Raw genomic sequence first — 19610 nt, 5'->3', positions numbered from 1 at the left:
AGCATGTTGAAGAGTGGGAACATCAGAGCCCTGCGGTCTGACATCACTACGACGCAGCCAACGGTTCGTTCTTATCCTGCGTGTCGCGATCACTCCAGCGTCTACAACAACAGAAGTTTATAAAACTAAAATTTGGTGCTGACAGAAAACGAGAAAAATGAGAAAGCTGTGTACTTTTTTAGCATGTTGGCAGTAGTACACAAAGTACTGCAAAGTACTGAGTTCTGAAAATTGGCCTCACTTTGATGGGAATAAATAATAATAAGCTAAATGCTAACATGAGCATGCTAACGGTCTATTGTTTAGCATATGTTTAGCATCTCAAGCATTGTAGTTTAGCATGCTAACAGGTAGCCTAAATGTTGTCCTATCAAGCTGACCTTCCTGTAAGCCCCACCCTCCTCAGTTACTGTCGCTACCTGTCAATCATCACTGGCACTGCACACCTGGAATTTGCGGTGACGCAGATTCGGTTTCTGGGTTTCTGGTCAAACATTCAGACACTTCGTTTTGAGAGAGTTGAGTTTTATTTCTTGAAGAATCAGACAGAAAGTTGAACCCCACCCAGACCATCCAGGAAGCTTTGACAACGTGATGTCAGTGATTACAGAAGAGGAGTGAAGCACGACGAAGAGGAGGCACTCTTCATCTTGGCCTCTGATGCAGGACAGCGATAGGCTGAGATCTGACTCCGCCCAGGTTCAGACAGACGTGTGATTGGTCTCAGATGGTCTCCTCGATGACCTTTGTGATGACTTTGTTGGTGGTGGTGACGGTGGTGGACGAGAGTGAAGATCTGAGAGGGAGACGCAACAGGAAGTTAGAGAAGAACCGCTCTGAGGTCACGACTGGTCGTCATGGTGATCAGCCAATCATGAAACAGTTTGAGCCGAGAAAAACTTTGTCGAGTTTCTGGAGCTTCGGTTAAACTCAGGAGGAAAGTTTTTTTATTTTGGAGCTCCAGCAGCGTCCCGTAACATTTGACACCAGACGACTTTGATGATGTGTTGAATTATCTGCTGTTTTAACAGCGTTTACTCGTTTTTGTCAGAGTTTATTTGCAGTTCACTGCCGACGTGACGCCGTCAGTTCTCTGCGACTCCAGAGCTGGCGGGAAAACAGTGATGTCTCTTGTGACTCAGCTCGACTCTCAAGCTGATCCGGTCTCAGCTGAACCTGAACCTGAACCTGAACCTGAATCTCTCGTCTTACCCGGATCCCTCTCCGTCCAGCAGCCTCCTGTACTCGGCGATCTCCATCTCCAGCCGGGTCTTGATGTCCAGCAGCATCTGGTACTCTTGTCCCTGTCTCTCCAGGTCAGCCCTCAGCTGCATCAGCTGCTCCTCCATCCCGCTCACCTGCACACACACACACACACACACACACACACACACACACACACACACACACACACACACACACACACACACACACAGGTGCATTCTGTGTCACGGCTAATGCTAATGCAGCTAACACACGTCGACACGTTTGGCCCGAGCTGCTCACCTGCATCTGGTATCCGTTCAGTTGCATGGCGTAGCGGTTCTGGATGTCGGCCAGCGTGCCTTCGAGAGACGCTTTCTACAGGGAGACAGACGTGTTAGAGGACAGAGGACAGAGGACAGAGTCATGATCTCCATGAGGATCCTGGATTCGATAAAATGACGCATAAAAGCTTCAATGAATCAAGTGGCTCCAGCCTCAGAACGTCAGAACAGAATGATTAATGCCTTTTTATACAAAACACACTTTTTAAAAATTCACTCCATCGAGGGTGGCTGCATGCTAACAGTTAGCATTGGTTAGCGCAGTGCCGCTCACCATGCTGAGCTGTGACTGCAGCTCGATCTCCAGAGCCTGAAGCTGACTCTTCACTTCCTTCACTTCCGTGTTCGTCGTCCTCAGCGTCATCTCTACTTCCGCCGTGTCCTGTTTGATCAGCTCCATCTGAGAGGACGAGAGAGATGTCACCAAAACACAAAGCACAACACGCTTCGTCCACGTTGGTCTTCAGCAGACTGTCCTCCCTTGCCCACCTTGGTCTGGAACCAGCTCTCCAGGTCTCTGCGGCTCTTGGCGGCGACAGACTCGTAGTGTTCTCTGACGTCCTCCAGGACCTTGTTGAGGTCCTCCTGAGGTGAGGCGTCCACCTCCACGTTCACCTGGCCGCTCATCTGAGCTCGCATGCCCAGCAGGTCCTGCAGGAGGAGGGAGGCGGAGGTCAGTCATGTGACAACATGAGACGCCATGTCAGATGCTAGCATGGCTGCTATTGTGTAGATGTTAACATGCTAACAGCCTGCTATCATGTTAGATGCTAACATGCTAACAGCATGCTATCATGTTAGATGCTAACATGCTAACAGCCTGCTATCATGTTAGATGCTAACATGCTAACAGCATGCTATCATGTTAGCTGCTAACATTCACGTTAAACATTACATTCCAAATCTGGTTTATGTGCTAAAATTTGAGCTTGTTGACATGCTAATGCTAACATGTCATGTGTCATTTTAGCTTGTGGTCGTCATCGGTTTAACTGGTATCCTGTGCTCAAAATGCTCTTTTTAAAAATATACTTGTGCCATCTTTAGTATTTGTAATGATGTTGTAGTGTGCTACACGTTTGACTTATTGAAAGACGTCCGTGACAAAAAGGTTTGATTTGATCGAAGATATTCTTCTTCTAAACAGTTTGCGTCTAAGGTTGCTGCTGATCGAAGAGGTTGTGTTTGGGAATCAGGTGTTGAACCTGATCTCCGTACCTCCTCGTGGTTCTTCTTCATGGACACCAGCTCCTCCTTCAGGCTGTCGATCTGCATGGTCAGGTCGGTCTTCGCCACGTTCAGTTCTCCCAGCAGCATCTTCAGGCCGGCGATGTCGGCCTCCACCGACTGACGCATCGACAGCTCGTTCTCAAACCTGCACAGGTTGTTACGGCGTCCAGAGAGGGTCAGAAAGACGAAATGATGAGAAACAACTTCAAACCTTATGAATGTGTAGGAAACGCGTAATTATCTAAATGAGTATGTTAACAATGAGGCTCCACAAAGATGGAAACAGCATGCCATGATAATAATAATGAAATGAGCCTGCAGCTTCTTTTAAAGGCGACTGAACAGACGGTTTGTGTTTTCCACCAGCTGCAGTTTCCACAGCAGCCAGCAGAGGGAGCCGCTGAAGCTGCTGAGAGTCACCACACTGACTCTCAGTCTGTTCAGGTGCTCCTCTTCCACCTGTTTATGCTTCATAAAGACAGACAGAGCGTCACTGACTTGACTCTGAAGTCGTCCTGAGCCAGCTTGGCGTTGTCGATGTTCAGCATGACGCTCCCTTTGGCGAGGATGGCGTCCTGGATCTGACAACACAAACAGGACAAGGATGATGCAGGTTGTTTCCTGTCCGAGCGACTCAGTTTCACATGAACTCATCAGCTGATCAAAAGTGTGAATCAGCCTGAACGCACACGTAGACACTGTGTGTGTATGGATGCTTCATGTACAGCAAAATATACAGCGCAGGTACGTGTAGTACAAATACATGCAAACCTGAAGCACAATAGAAAAAAATGAGAGTCGATTCTGAGCAGAAATACAAGCGAACGCATGGAGTAAAGAACTGAAAACTCTGCATGACGATAAAAATGATCACATCAGAAATTTATCTCCAAACTTCAGCTGCCAATCAGATTTTACGACACCCACGAGTCCGACCAATGACAGCAGGCAAATTTAGGACAAAATCCTACTGGACGAAGAAAACTGATCCTTCATGCTGCAGTGAAACGTCTGCTCATGTCGTCTGTGTGCAGCCTTTGAAAGATCGGAGTTTTTGAGGCGTGGCAGCTTCACCTGGATCACTCACACCTGGATCAGGTGTTCAGGTGCAGCCGACCTGTTGTTACCGAGACATCCATCCGAACCCTGGAGCTCTGGTTCACGTCTCACTTTGACTCTTTTCTTTGTCTCTGACATATTTATTGTGACCTATGGAAGGTGAGAGCTGCCACGTCTAAAATGTTTTCCCTCTCAACGCCACAGCCAGCCAATCACAGCACAGCTGAAACCTGCGATTATTGTCAGTATTGATTAATCTTGAGCTTTCACTAAGAAGCAGCTGAAGAAGAAGACGAAGCACCGGCTGAACGGACCGGAGCAGCGACCACGGATCGATCTGAAGCTGCAGGAGGGTCATACAGCGATCATCATCAGTATAATTATTCAGATATGATCAACACATTTACTCCAGATAGAAGGAGATGAAACGGCCATTGGCGAATCAGTGAAGGTTTTATCTGCAGTAAAAATACACTAAAGCACACATAGAAACTCTTGTCGTGGTCACGTTGGATTCGAGTGTTCGGCTCCTGTTGGAAAAGCTTTCAGGTCGTCTGTGCAGCAGTTTGTGAGGCGTGGCAGCCTCACCTGGATCACTTCCACACAGGTGAGGTCAGAGACGTACGGCTGATCACCTGCAGCCTCGATTCGCTTCCCACCGCCTCAGATTACACGTTCAGAGTCGTTATCTGCTCGTCTGATACTCGACCGTTATCACACCGAGAAGAATTCACTGAAACCTGGAAGACGTCTGTAAAACCTGAAACGTCATTTTTATTTTGTTCAGATCTTTTTCTTTGTTCTTTTCTGTTTTCATGGCAGTTGAGAACATCGAGACGTAACCCTAACCCTTTTCTGCGTTTCTTGATCTGATTTAAAGAGACTCATTCTGATATTTGGACATCGTTCATTTTTGTTAACTCAATAAACTCTTTTTAAAACTTTTTCTCACTTTGTGGCTTTTATTTTGTCACATTTTGATGAAGTTGTAAGACATGAAAGAGCTAACTCCACACTGAACGCCATTTCCCATGCTGCCCCTCTTCCTCACCTTGCCCTGCAGCTCTGCGATGGTGACGAAGAAGGCGCTGTAGTCCCTGGTGGTGGGGCCGACCTTGCTCTCCACAAACTGCCTGATCTTCAGCTCCAGCTCGGCGTTGGCCTTCTCCAGCGCCGCCACCTTGGCCAGGTATGCGGCCAGACGGTCGTTCAGGTTCTGCATGGTGAACTTCTCGTTGCCGATGAGGCTGTCGTCCATCGCCGCCCCTCCCCCGAAGCCACCACCAAAACCTCCGCCTGCGCCGAACCCTGCAGCCGCTCCACCACCATAGCCGTAGCCGCCGCCGTAGCCGCCGCCGAAGCTGGCGCCGCCACCACCTCCAGCAGAGAAGGTCCTGCTGGCCTGGGAGACCTTAATTCCTCCTGGAACTCCTGACACACTGTAGGAGCTCAAGCCGGCGTAGGATGCTCGGCCAATGCCGCCGCCGCCGCCGCCCATTGAGCTCCGTGTGGAGGAGAACTGCATGGACATTGTGATGATGGAGTGAGATGAGGAGGTCTGTCTTCTCCGGTGGAGGGAGCAGGAGAGGAGAGAAGTGAGGAGAGATGGATCAGTCTGCTTCTTTTAAAGGCGCTCAGGTGGGCTGAGCTGCAGGTGCGGGGTGTGGTCGACAGCACACCCCCAGGTGTGTAATGTAACACAGCGCAGTAACTCCAGTACTGCACTTTGATTCTGAAGTACTTGCACTTTACTTCTATGCGTTAAATGTATTTCTGCAGCTTCTTCTTGCAGCTTCATGCATTTGAGAGCGAACGCTGTTGTTTTTACGCGCCGCTCGTTCCTGCAGAGCGCCGGAATATTCCACAGGTGCTTTTCACAGAACCGGTCCCGTCATGTTTCCTGCAGCTCAGAAATGCTGCAAACATGAGACCCATCAGTCACTGCCATCCTCCAGCGGCTGTAACCTCCCACACGAGTCGACCGTGAAGCTGCCGGGTTCATCACGGCGTCGGCTGTCAGAGGCCATCTTTAATCCGCTCCGAGTTTATTTATAGATTCAGTTCAAAGTTGAACCCAGTTTGAGCGTTTTCACCTGTTCTGTCCAGTCAGGACCAACACGTCCAGAGACGAGTCACAACATGGGGGGACATTTTACTGCAGAACCAGTACTCCTACTGCATGAAGCTGCAATACTTCTGTACTTTTGCAACTGATATTTGAACTACATTTTTAGGGGTTTTGGAGTCAAAAGTACTCTGATTACCTAAGCAAAAGTTGTATTACTTCAGTGTAGAAATACTCTGTCAGAAGTAAAAGTCCTGCATTAAAAATGTATTTAAAAGTACTAGAATAAACTTCATGCACCAAAGTAAAAGTACTCATTCTGCAGAATTCTGCTTATTGAAGAATGAATGTGTTCTTCTGTTTTACTCCAGAATCAGCTGATTGTAGTTTGTATCAATAATCTGAATGTGCAAACTAATTGGAAATACTAGTACTTGAGTAGTGACTTTGTAGCACAGCAGGTACTTGTACTTCAGAGTAGGCGTACTTCTGCCCCCCCCCCCCCAGGCTGTGTGATATAACAGAGTATCTGGTTCGTGCTGGCTCTGCAGTTTTTCTCTCAGCGCTGACTGAAACGCCTCCTGGCACCGAGCACTCACCTGTCTGACGGCATCCTGTAGGTGCGCTCTGTGGGAAAACGCCCCCGGCTGGTGCAGTGGCTCTGTTGTGTTGCCATGGTAACTGCGGAGGGTCTCCCGTGATGTGTGGTGGGTTTATGTGAAGGCCGAGTCGCTTCTCTGAGAGCGAGGTAAAGGTCTGACAGCTGAGGTCTGGATCAGCTGCAGGTCAGGAGACGTCAGAGGAACACACAGGTGAGCATCACCTGCAATGCTGGACTCACAGCCAATAAGAGCGGACCAAGGAGAGACCCCTGAGGGACCCCACAAAAGAGAGGAGGAGGCCTCTCCAACACTACTAGAGAAGATCCGTCAGAGACAAACTGATCCAGAACCGCTGACAACAGTTTGATGTTTGATGTTTCAGTTTCTGTCACATTAGAAAAAACAGCTTCGACTTCGTCCATTTTCACACCAAAGTCAAACTTTACAGTCAGCGCAAAAAACATGGACGTCGCTGCAGATTTCAACGAGTGCAGCAGCAAGTTCACAACGTCCAAATACAAACTGAGGACAGGATCGAAGTCCCCGATCAGCAGGACGAACCCAAACACTACATGACCTGAGAACACTGACGGCCAGGAAGTACTCACAGCCTTCACTGCAGGTGTCCCCTGTGTCTGCTGTCCTCTGGTCTCTGTAGATCATTGTGTCCCCTGTGTCTGCTGTCCTCTGGTCTCTTTAGATTATTGTGTCCCCTGTGTCTGCTGTCCTCTGGTCTCTGTAGATCATTGTGTCCCCTGTGTCTGCTGTCCTCTGGTCTCTGTAGATCATTGTGTCCCCTGTGTCTGCTGTCCTCTGGTCTCTGTAGATCATTGTGTCCCCTGTGTCTGCTGTCCTCTGGTCTCTGTAGATCATTGTGTCCCCTGTGTCTGCTGTCCTCTGGTCTCTTTAGATTATTGTGTCCCCTGTGTCTGCTGTCCTCTGGTCTCTTTAGATTATTGTGTCCCCTGTGTCTGCTGTCCTCTGGTCTCTTTAGATTATTGTGTCCCCTGTGTCTGCTGTCCTCTGGTCTCAGCAGGACATTCCTGTTTTTTAAACTAATGATTGTTTTCATTCTGGATCAATCAGCTGATCGTTTCCTCCATCGATCGATCGATTGATCGATTGCTTTGGAAACATTGTGTAGATGATATAATAAAGTTTTATTTGTTGTTGAGTTGAGTCTAAACCTAAACATCCACAAAGTTAGAGCAGCGTCTGAACTGAAGTGATACAAAACCCTGAAAATCGTTAAATCTTTCTCTGAAAACGGCACAAAGATCAGATCAAATGTTGGAAGCAGCAACACGTTTCTAACGTTTGGACAGAGAAGAGGTGATTGGCTCTGTCCCAGAGAGGCGGAGTCAGTTCACCTCTGAGACAGACTGAGCTGGACAACGCGTCAACAATTAACCCTACGTTTACACGCAGCGGAGTAATGTGGAAAACGGATATTTCAGCCCTCCGTTTTCAAAAATAACCTCGTGCACACAACATTGTTTTCAACGATGTTGTTGTTTACATGAACCGGATAAACACACCGTTGAGCGCATCATGCCAGACCTATGGGCGCGAGCGTAAACAAGGTCGCTCACATGACGTGAAGTTTTCAGTCGCATGACGTTTCAGAACCTAAAACGCCGTTTAACGCAGTTGACCAGCGTTTTCAGAAATCTCCACTTTGGCCGGAGTTTTTAAAAATGCTGTTTGCATGAAAACACATGACAGCAGACAACGATTAAAAACCACTTTCCTCAACATCAAACAGTCTGTGGACAGCCATGGGCAGACTCAGAGACGGGCTGACGTCCTCTGACTTTGTCCTCCATCGGACAGGAAACGCACCTCTGCGGAGTGAGCGAAGGGTTAACGAGGATCTGAGGGGCTGAAGCTCTGCTGCTCTGTTTCACACTGTGTGAAATCAAAACAGGACGCACTTCAGAGTCTTAATTCCACCAAACAAACACTGACTCAGGCGCTGACAGCTAATCCTCTCAGAGTCACCGCCGATCTGAGGAATGAAACGAGCTGCATCTGATTGATGGGCCGCGATCTGCTGTCACATGTAGGAGCTGCAGCCCTGCAGCCACTTACCTGCCCATGGAGTGATTTGTAGGTGCATGTGTCTCTGCATGCATGACTGACGGCAGGAATTCGGGTCTTATTAAAAGCTCATATATGAACTTTTTATACCTGCAGCTATAATCTCGGCTTTCTGCCGCCTGGCTTTCATTTCCACTTGACTGGAAGGTTTTGTCACATTGTTTTAGTGGCACGTCAGCAGCAGGAGGCCTGAAAGCAAACAGATCTTTAGTCTTCAGATATCATTTCTGCTGGAGGCAAAGGCCTCGTTTTTATCCTGAGAGCAGTTTGATCGTAGTTTCCCTCCATTACACTCATCAAACTCAAAATGAGTTAAAGTGCATTCAGACTCTGCAGGATCCAGATCCAGATCAGCAAAACCTGGAGGTACAAACAAACAGAAGAGCGGCTCAGTTCCATTTCGCTCAGTGACCACGGCTGGAGCTCCTCGCTTTAACCTGTGAGCTGTGAGCAAACGGACATGAACTGATCCCGAAACAGTGTGAAAGTGCAGCTCGTGACCCTCGAGCAGCTTTCATTCTGGTTTTTGTGAAGGCTGTGACAAACTCTCAGCAGGATGGTCCTGATCCTGGTCCTGGAGGCACCAGGGAAACTGGGCCCTGTAGTCCACTTCTGGTCCACCTTTTGAGGCAGTCATGTGACCTTTGGGAGTATTTGTAAAAGCCGTCTGTGCAGACGACAGATGATGAAGAGCTTCACTCAGATCACAAACAGCTTATTTATTTCCATGTTTCTGATAAAAACCTTTATTGAAAACATTAAATATGGCAGCTTTGTGCAAACGTTACCATCAGCATGCTAACATGACCAATGTGCTAATTAGCCTTAAACCCAGGTGCAGCTGCAGCTGCTGAACAAAGGTCACAGCATCCCGTCGAGACCTCGTAGGTGTGGTTTGTCCGTCTCAGTGCCGTCGGGTGATGAAAGGGTCACTTCAGGGTCAGCGTGGAACCTGGACCTGGACCCTGAACAGTTTGACTCAACATGTTTCAGTCTGGCTGGGACCATCCTGAGTTCAGAGCCTTGCTCAAGGGCTGTAAGATACAGTAGATTCTGGGTGGATCAGGCATTCACGGCTGTTCCTGGCTTCAGGCTCTTTTCTGGTGGTTTCAAACTGCGACCACACCTCAGCCTGAGACTAAACCACCTGCCAATCAACGGCAACAACAAGGATTAACTCCTCACTTTCTCCGCGAGCGACAGGAGACGACGGCGAGGAATCCAAACCTTAAACTTCACATCGTCCCTGAACTGCGCCAGACACGGCGACATTTGACCCTCAGCTGCCTCGACACGCGTGACGCTGGACCACACGGAGGTGGCCGTTTGACCAGAAAGGCCTCAGCACGTGTTGAAGCCATCGACCAATGAGCCGAGGAACCAGCAGCGTCACTGTGAACCTAAACGGCTCAAGCTTCACCTTCCACGAAGGAGAGCTGAAGGAGGAACCTGGAGACCAGCAGCTGACCTGCTTCTCCTGCTTTATTGTGGTGAAGCGACATTTAACAGTTTGTTTGTCGCAGTGACGCCACCTGCCCGCTGTCTGACATACTGTACCTGACACAGGTACGCACAGGTACGCAGTGTGTTACCACCATCAGTGTCGCTGCCGGCGCCTCTTTCAGATCGTAAACCTACAGATTTATGTCGAAGTTCCTTCAGGAGGTGTGGCAGGTCGCCTGGAGCGGGGGAGGGGCTGAAGAGTCATGAAACAGTAACTGTCAGGCGCGAATCACCCACCCGCTGGAGGCCCCAACAACCAATCACTGCTCAGCATTACACACAACCCCAGCGACCAACAACCGACAACATGGAGAGTTTAAATCCCTCATTTCCCGTCACGACACGCTGACGACATTTTCATTTTGGATTTTCTCGTTCTCTCTCAGCTGTTTGAACAGAAAATTCAACGAGAAGCAGTGAAATCACAGAGAGCCTGAAGGTCCACGAAGCCGCCGCCGCCGCCGCCGCCGCCGCCACCGCCGCCGCCACCGCCGCCGCCGGAGGATGATTTATAGGTTTAAGATGCAGAAACTGCAGAGACACACCGATGGGACACGTGCGTCTGTCTTCAGATGCTGGTGTCTCAGCAAGGGAGTGTATGTGTGTGTGTGTGTGTGTGTGTGTGTGTGTGTGTGTGTGTGTGTGTGTGTGTGTGTGTGTGTGTGTGTGTGTGCACAAACTGGTTTTATTCATTATTTATTTATGGGACCGAGTGACAGCTTTAACTGTGGGAATTCATGTCAACACTGTCGTTCAGGCTCGCTCATTCCAGTTTGTCACTGTGGTGTGACTCCTCCGGGCTCCTGTAGCCAATCAGCGTCTCTCCTGCAGGGCACAAGTTCATTTTATAAGTTTCAGTTGGACTGGATTCACTGCTGTGAAATTTAACAACCAAGTCAGTTTCTGTGTTTCATTCATTCACTCATTCATCAGCACAGAGAAACAAAAACATCATAAACTAAATCTGGACACAAACAACAAACATGAAAACATCTACTCCACTGTAAGAAATGGAGATGTGCAAAAATAATGACTTCTTCTAGAGAAAACGGACGATTGATTTCTGATGCGTGTTCAATAAGTGAAGGTCAGGGCGCTCAGACATGAGGTGATGTGTGAGGACGGCCAGCAGGGGGCAGCAGCGCCTTCAAGGAGCAGCTTCATGTCAGTGAAAACGTCCACAGGTCATTTAAAGTCGCCGAGGACACAGATCTGACATCTGAACTGACTTTATTTACAGCGTTCTGACATTTACTCAAGTACTGTCGTCAAGTACAAAGTTGAAGTACTTGTACTTGTGTTCATCTCCGAGGGAAATATTGTAGTTTTTACTCAACTACATGAATCTGACAGTTTAAGGGGACAATGATCTAAAGAGACCAGAGACAAGAGGACAACAGACACATGAGACACAGTCTGGATCTGTCTGGACCAGGTTCTGAGTCTGGACCAGGTTCTGAGTCTGGACCAGGGTCTGAGTCTGGACCAGGTTCTGAGTCTGGACCAGGGTCTGAGTCTGGACCAGGTTCTGAGTCTGGACCAGGGTCTGAGTCTGGACCAGGGTCTGAGTCTGGACCAGGGTCTGACCCTTCTTTTACATCTTTATATTTTTCATCTTTCAGTTTCTTTTATGTCAGTGTGAATTGTAATTTTCAGAGTATTTTTCCTCTGATCTTGTATAAATACTTCAATCTGTACACCTTGCTGCTGTTTGTCTCGCTGTTCTCGTGTTTTCTGTCGATAAAGTTTATTCAGAGCTTGAGTGCAGGTAACAGACAGTCAACAGACGCAGAGCTGCTGGGATTCTTGTTTTATTTGTGTTCTGACAGATTCTCAGGTGAGCATCACTGAATGAGGATGAAGAGGATGAAGAGGATGAAGACGATGACTTGTCGTCACGCTCTGCTGCAGCTCAGCGGAAGGCGGAGGAGGAGGCGGAGGAGGAGGAGGAGATCACCCTCCCATCAACCACCTGCTCCACCACTGTCACCGTCCGCTTGGTCGAGGTGCTCGAGGAGGAGGAGCTGGTGATGCTGTCGACCAATCAGAAAAGAGATGAGTCAGACCAGCAGCTTCTCTGATTGGCTGTAAAGTGAACATCCTGAACACTCACATTTTGTTATGGTTGAAGTTTAACGTCAGTACTTCAAGGAACTTCTCCGCGCTGCAGGAGTACTCTCAGCTGACAAATACTTCACTACTCAACAAACTCAAATATTTACTGATTACTGACTGTTCACTTCCTGCCTGCCTGGCTCCCCAGGTGTGACTTGAACACCTGAGCCTCACCTGCCGCTGGCCCCTCCGTCCAGCAGCCTCCTGTACTCGGCGATCTCCATCTCCAGCCGGGTCTTGATGTCCAGCAGCATCTGGTACTCCTGCTGCTGGCGCTCCAGGTCGGCCCTCAGCTGCACCAGCTGCTCCTCCAGCATGGTCACCTGCAGGAGAGGAAGGCTCTCAGGTTAGCGTCTGCGCAGAGAACGACATCGTTCAGCGGCGCTTCCTGTCAGTCGGACAGGTGGGAGCGTCTCACCTGCATCTGGAACCCGCACAGCTGCGTGGCGTAGCGGCTCTGCGTCTCCACCAGACTCGCCTCCAGAGACGCTTTCTGCAACGAACGGACAGCGAATACATCACAGCTGCTCTCAGACTTCACCCGTTTTACAGGAGGTATCAGGAAGTACTATGAAGTACTATGAACATCAAGTATTATGGGTAAAGGTCGACTGCTGAACACATGAATGCGTCAGTAATCAGACTCCAGTGATACACGTTATTCTGCATGATGAGTACTTTCACTTTTGGTACTTTCCGTCTGTTTTCATGGTACTTGTATGAATGCAGAGCTTGTCCTGAGTACTTCCACGCTGTGGTAGCAGTAGTACTCGTGCCGTGCGTGGCGCTGACACTCACCATGCCCAGCAGCGACTGCAGCTCGATCTGCAGCGCCTGCAGCGTCCGTTTGACCTCTGTGATCTCTGTCCTGGACGTCTGCAGCGTGACCGTCTGCGTCACCACCTCTGTGTTCAGGGCCTCCGTCTGCAGGACACACACACACACACGGGTCCAGTCTGCACCTGAACACACACGCGGGGGATCTGCGGCTCCACGGGAAGTGATGTCACAGCCTTACCTTGGCGTGGAACCAGGCCTCCAGGTCTTTGTGGTTCTTGGCGGCGATGGCCTCGTAGTGTTCTCTGATCTCTGCCAGGATCTTGGTGAGGTCCTCTCCTGGAGCGGCGTCCACCTGCACGTTCACCTGGCCGCTCATCTGAGCGCGCAGCGCCAGCAGCTCCTGCACGCGAACAGAAACCAGACGAAGACGAAGGTGAGCTGAGCGAGGAGGAGCCGCCGCTCTCACGTCAAATCATTTTCACTTCAACATTTCAGAGCGAGACATTTGATCAGCTGCAGGAGGAGAATAAACAGCTGTGTGTGTGTGTGTGTGAGTGTGCGTGTGTGTGTGTGTGTGTGTGTGTGTGTGTGTGTGTGTGTGTGTGTGTGTGTGTGTGAGTGTGAGTGGGAGGACGTTGGTGTAATGAGCAGCATGGCCACTAGAGGCTGCTGAATGAAAGCCGCTGAGCTCAGACTTCACTGCAGGCGTTGGGTCGAATCCTGCCGTCACACCTGAATCTGATCTGTGGCTGAAACTATAACTTTGCTGTTTCTGGTTGATCAGAATCTAACGTCTCAGTTTGTTTTTCAGAGCGATCTGCTGATAAATGACGCGGTTGGCGGTTTCTGGTGCTCGCTGACCTCCTGGTGGTTCTTCTTGAGGAACATCAGCTCCTCCTTCAGGCTCTCGATCTGCACGCTCAGGTCTGTCTTGGCCATGTTCAGTTCATCCAGGACCCTCCTCAGACCGGCGATGTCGGCCTCCACCGACATGCGCATGGCCAGCTCGTTCTCATACCTGCAGGAGAGGAAGATGAGGAGGGTGAGCGTGAAAGTCAGCGGCCACAGAGAAGAACAAGAGCTCACCTGAGGCCTGAAGTACTGCTGCAGCTGCTGCTTGCAGTAGCAGTACTACAGTTGCTTTCTGAAGAAGTGTATAAAGAGTGTGTCCTGTCATTTTGAGCTGCAGCGGCTCAGGCTTCATGCTGAGTAACACACGTTCATTCATTCGGCTGCTGCATGAATGAACGTGTCGCTCTGCACTCTCTGATGTGCTGCCTTCTCACCTGTCCATCAACCCACACCTGACACACCTGAGTGTAAAGTATTTGATTATCCACCTGCATCCGTGTTCTCGTGTTGTTGTGGTTTGACCGACTCGTGTGCTGGAAGGTGTGTGAAAAGCAACCTCACTGAAACCTGCTTATCACACGGTGCGATCAGGTGCGATCAGGTGTGATCAGGTGTGATCAGGTGTGATCAGGTGTGATCAGGTCCGATCAGGTGTGATCAGGCGTGATCAGGTCCGATCAGGTCCGATCAGGTGTGATCAGGTGTGATCAGGCGTGATCAGGTGTGATCAGGTGTGATCAGGTGTGATCAGGCGTGATCAGGTCCGATCAGGTGTGATCAGGTGTGATCAGGTGTGATCAGGCGTGATCAGGTCCGATCAGGTGTGATCAGGTGTGATCAGGTGTGATCAGGCGTGATCAGGTCCGATCAGGTGTGATCAGGTGTGATCAGGTGTGATCAGGTGTGATCAGGCGTGATCAGGTGTGATCAGGTCTGACCAGATCTGATCAGGTCCGATCTGTGTCTGCTTGGACTCACTTGGTCCTGAAGTCGTCGGCGGCCAGCCGGGCGTTGTCGATGCTCAGGTGGATGGCTCCGTTCACCTTGAGGGCCTCCTGGATCTGCAGGACACAAACGGAGCGTTCTGCATCAGCACGTCACTCGCACGTGTCGTGCTCGTCAACATGGCTGCTGCCGGTTTGAGCTCATTCATTCAAGGAAAACTTTATTGCTCTGGCCCTGAGTCCCAGCTGTGAGGAGGAGGTTTACCTTGATGGTGATGTCGCTGATGGTGGTGAAGAAGGGGGTGTAGTCCCTGGTGGCGGGGCCCACCTTGCTCTCCAAATACTGCCTGATCTTCAGCTCCAGCTCGGCGTTGGCCTTCTCCAGGGTGCGCACCTTGACCAGGTAGGAGGCCAGGCGGTCGTTCAGGTTCTGCATGGTGAACTTCTCGTTGCCGATGAGGCAGTCATCAAAGCCGGAGCTGCTGAAGCTGAAGGAGGATGAGTGGCCTCCTCCGTAGCCTCCACCATAGCCTCCACCATAACCTCCACCATAGCTTCCGCCGCTCCCGAAGCAACCGCCTCCGATGGAGGAGGAGGAGATGCGGACTCCTCCGCCTACGGCTCCTCCGTACATGCTGAGAGCCCTGGTGGAGCATATGCGTCCGCCACCACCAGTACCGACGCCGACCACGGAGCCGCTGGAGCCGCCAGAGCTCTGCATGGAGGTCTTCATCGACCTGGAGGAAGAGCGAGAGAAGGAGGTCATGATGGATGCTGTCTGTCTGCTGTGGCTGGAGGCGACACAGAGGAGAGTGAGGAGCTGCAGTCCTCCGCCTCCTATTTAAACCTCCTGCAGCCAGAGAGCCGTCAATCACTCTGCAAATAGCATGACGGCAGGTGAGGCGGAGACAGGTGTGTGCACCGGAGGCCTGGCCTGGGCGCGGCGGGGGCGGTCAGGGAAAGACGTAACCTTCAAACCTGCTCACTTGCATGACAAAGCTGCTTTCAGCCTCTTAATGCCGAGGTGCGCGGCCTCAGAGCCGCGGGCTTCGTGCGACCTTTGGATCGTAACCAGCGAGCAGAGACTTGTGTAAACAAAGCTGTCGAAACAGGCGGGAAGGTTCAGCCAGCAGCCGGAGCTCAGCGAAAGCTTCACGGTGTCAGTGAAATGTCAGCTCCAGTGGAACGACTGTGGGCGTTGGCGTAATTATAGAGTGACAGGCAGCCTGTGAATGGCTCATCCTCTGCAACTGTAACCGAACAAAGACACTTTATTGCTCCTTTGTGCGTTAAATTAAAGGTTGAGTCAGGAGCTCAGCTTCAGAGGAACAATGAAGAATCCAAGAAGAAAGTCTGGCGACTGTCAGCGTTTTGCAGTTTGCATCATTTGCACAAAAACTGTTGATTTCCACATCCAGGATTTTAAAATAAAGTCTACAGCTTCCACATTAACAGCATGAACATGCACACACACACACACATGCACACACACACACACATGCACACACACACACACACACACACACACACACACGCACACACACACACACACACACACACACACACAGAACAACACAAAGCATGAAAACAGACCACAAACAGCAGAGCTCAGAGCTGCTGATGGAGCCTGAGCGTTTGATGAGCTTTACTTTGTTTGTGTGTTTACGATGTTAAATCTGTTTCTGTGCAGGGAGTCAGGTGGCTGAGGTGACGCTGACGAGTTAATAATCTCTCTTTTCCATCACGTCTTCAGACACTTTTTCTGAGCAGAAACAAACCTTCAGAGGACGAACGTTGACGTGTGGACGTTTGTCCAGGACATTTAAGTCTTCCAGGACATGTGGACATGTCAGAACAATGAGACAAGAAAACAAACTTGAACTACTTCATAAAAAGTGTTTCTAAAACTCTCAACTTCTGGAACTTCTGCACATAGCGGAGATATTTTAATTCTGATTTTAGTCAAAGTTCAGACATGAAGGCGCTTTGATGAGGCAGGTCCACAGAGTGGACAGAGCAGGATGAAGAGGGACAGCACAGAGCGAGACGACGCAGTGCAGAGCAGAGTGAGCATGAAGGACATGCTCAGTGTGCAGAATGACCGATCAGGACAGACGGCTGCCTGAAGCATCGCTCAGTAATGATTCATCAAGTCTCTTCAGGGTCTGTGTGCAGTCAGGTGTCCTTCAACCAAACGTGAAACCTGCGATTCGTCCATGAAGACAAAACTCCTCCAAGCCAGAAGCCACCGAAGGTTCAAGACAAGCTGCGGTCATGTGGAGACGCTGGAGGACGAGTCTGTGCACAAACTCTTTGCTTTTCAGCTGTTTGGGTGACAGACGAGCTGATCACAGACCAGCTGCTCACAGACCAGCTGCTCACAGACGGCCTGATCACAGACGGCCTGCTCACAGACCAGCTGATCACAGACCAGCTGCTCACAGACCAGCTGCTCACAGACCAGCTGATCACAGACCAGCTGATCACAGACCAGCTGCTCACAGACCAGCTGCTCACAGACCAGCTGCTCACAGACCAGCTGCTCACAGACGGCCTGATCACAGACGGCCTGCTCACAGACCAGCTGATCACAGACCAGCTGCTCACAGACGGCCTGATCACAGACGGCCTGCTCACAGACCAGCTGCTCACAGACCAGCTGATCACAGACCAGCTGATCACAGACCAGCTGCTCACAGACCAGCTGCTCACAGACGGCCTGATCACAGACGGCCTGCTCACAGACCAGCTGCTCACAGACCAGCTGATCACAGACCAGCTGATCACAGACCAGCTGCTCACAGACCAGCTGCTCACAGACGGCCTGCAGGTGGAGCAGCTGGACGTGGAGGTCAGTTTGTGTCGTAGTGGAATGAACGTTCATGTTGGTGTTGGTGTCTGATGAAACGGCACATTTCAGAAGTGTTTGTCTCTCTGTGATCCACTGAGCCTTCACACCTGGTCAACATCTCACCTGTTACCTGTGAACCTGTTCACCTGTGTCGAGCTCGTCCCAGCGAGTCTGAACAAAGCGCCTGCAGACGTCAGGAAGCAGCTCTGCACTCACTGATTTCATGCTTTCTTTGCGCTCTAACGTCGTTCTCTTACGGCTCTTCGGAGGGTTTTCTTCTTCTTATGTTGCTCACCTTCCTGTAACGCTCAGCGGTGTGTGTCTTTAACCCGGGCTGTTCATTCAATTCAATTCAACTTTATTTGTACAGCGCCAAATCACAACAGAAGTTGTCTCAGGACGCTTTCCATACAGAGCTGCTACAGACTGAGCTCTTTATCTACAGAGAACCAACAGTTCCCCCATGAGCAGCACTGTGGAGAGGACAAACTTCCTTTAACAGGCAGAAACCTCAGACTGAACCAGGATCAGGGTGGACGGACATCTGCCTCCACCGGCTGGGTGAGAGAGGAAGAGCAAGAGAGGGAGAGAGAGACAGAGAGAGAGAGAGACAGACAGACAGACAGACAGACATGCAGACAGACAGACACAGAGAGAGAGACAGACAGACAGAGACAGACAGACATGCAGACAGAGAGACAGACAGAGACAGAGACAGAGACAGACAGACAGACAGACAGACAGACAGACAGACAGACAGAGACAGAGACAGACAGACAGACAGACAGACAGACAGACAGACAGACAGACAGACAGACAGACAGACAGACAGACAGACAGGCAGAGACAGACACAGAGAGACAGACAGACAGACAGACAGACAGACAGACAGACAGACAGACAGACAGACAGACACAGAGAGACAGACAGACAGACAGACAGACAGACAGACAGACAGACAGACAGACAGACAGACAGACAGACATGCGGTCACAGTAACAGTAGCAGCAGTGGATGTCAGGCAGGAGACGCATCTGAAGTCCACAATCCAGATTCAGCCACTGTGGAACCTGCGAGACGACCGAGCACAGAGACAGGGTGTCCTCTGGGCAGCCTCAGGCTCCGACACGGCGAGGTTACGGTGTCCTCTGAGGCTCAGCTCTGACTGTTAGCTTCACCCACTTTCATCTCATTTTACTTTTATCACGTGGGTTTATTCTCCGTCTTATTTCGATTAGTGAGACAAACATTAAATATATTGTCTTTACACTGTCTTTCACCGACTGTATGTCAATTCTGTCCCTGCGTCTTTGGTTTCTACTTTTATTTCATCATCATCTGAAGTTTTTGTCACAAACCTCTTTTTTTAAGCACGTAGAAAAGAACTGAGAAAGTGAACTTTGTGTGGTGGAAAAATAAAACTTGTTTCCTCTCTGGGGTCTTTTCACTCCTTCTGTCCTTCAGTGGGACAGCGTGGACCATCGGTGGACACTTCTGGACGCCTGAAACTCAAACGGTCGAGTCAGCCCTGTCCTGGCATCAGGCCGGACACGTGACGCTGGCTGAGAGCAGTTAAACGTTGAAAAGGTCTTTCTCTTCTCATGTAATCCAGACGACTCCCTGTTAAACCGGCCGAGGCTGAACAGGGATTAAGAGTCGACGTGATGAAGCCGCTGGATTCGTCCACGCGTCCCCGTCCCACCCGTGATGAGTCCACGCTGAGTCTGACGGCCGCTGAACGACGGACATGTGTGACATTTTGATTTCGCCCGTTCTTGCGCAACAGAGATAATTTCCCTGCAGAGACTTTGTGATTCAGCGAAAGGTTAAGCAGAGCAGCCGGAGGCGAGCAGGGCGTGTTTCACCTGTTTCTACAAGAGTTTAATACTGAAAATCACAATTAATGAGCTGTGACGGTTTGAGGCGAATGACTCCTTCAGTCAGCGCCTCACTCAGTGTCAG

The 19610-nt window shown here is 50.2% G+C and overlaps 2 protein-coding genes across 2 annotated transcripts; both read right to left on the bottom strand.

The window, feature by feature from the left end:
• Window positions 1–639: 639 nt before the first annotated feature.
• Window positions 640–5399, bottom strand: LOC139342966 (keratin, type I cytoskeletal 13-like). Its single transcript, XM_070980301.1, has 8 exons — window positions 4888–5399; window positions 3276–3358; window positions 2766–2922; window positions 2037–2198; window positions 1822–1947; window positions 1507–1581; window positions 1213–1358; window positions 640–796 (listed from the first exon to the last, which is right to left on the bottom strand). The coding sequence occupies exons 1-8, from the start codon at window positions 5365–5367 to the stop codon at window positions 724–726; spliced, it is 1302 nt and encodes a 433-aa protein (XP_070836402.1). The 5' UTR covers window positions 5368–5399; the 3' UTR covers window positions 640–723.
• Window positions 5400–11902: 6503 nt separating this feature from the next.
• LOC139342964 (keratin, type I cytoskeletal 13-like) lies at window positions 11903–15614 on the bottom strand. The gene is made up of 8 exons (XM_070980299.1): window positions 15063–15614; window positions 14832–14914; window positions 13863–14019; window positions 13240–13401; window positions 13020–13145; window positions 12640–12714; window positions 12396–12544; window positions 11903–12139 (listed from the first exon to the last, which is right to left on the bottom strand). Exons 1-8 carry the CDS (start codon window positions 15561–15563, stop codon window positions 12019–12021), a joined length of 1374 nt encoding a protein of 457 aa, XP_070836400.1. The 5' UTR covers window positions 15564–15614; the 3' UTR covers window positions 11903–12018.
• Window positions 15615–19610: the final 3996 nt, after the last annotated feature.

This window comes from Chaetodon trifascialis, chromosome 15 (genome assembly GCF_039877785.1).
Source record: "Chaetodon trifascialis isolate fChaTrf1 chromosome 15, fChaTrf1.hap1, whole genome shotgun sequence".
Taxonomy (NCBI): Eukaryota; Metazoa; Chordata; class Actinopteri; order Chaetodontiformes; family Chaetodontidae; genus Chaetodon; species Chaetodon trifascialis.
This window is presented reverse-complemented; position numbering and strand designations above follow the sequence as displayed.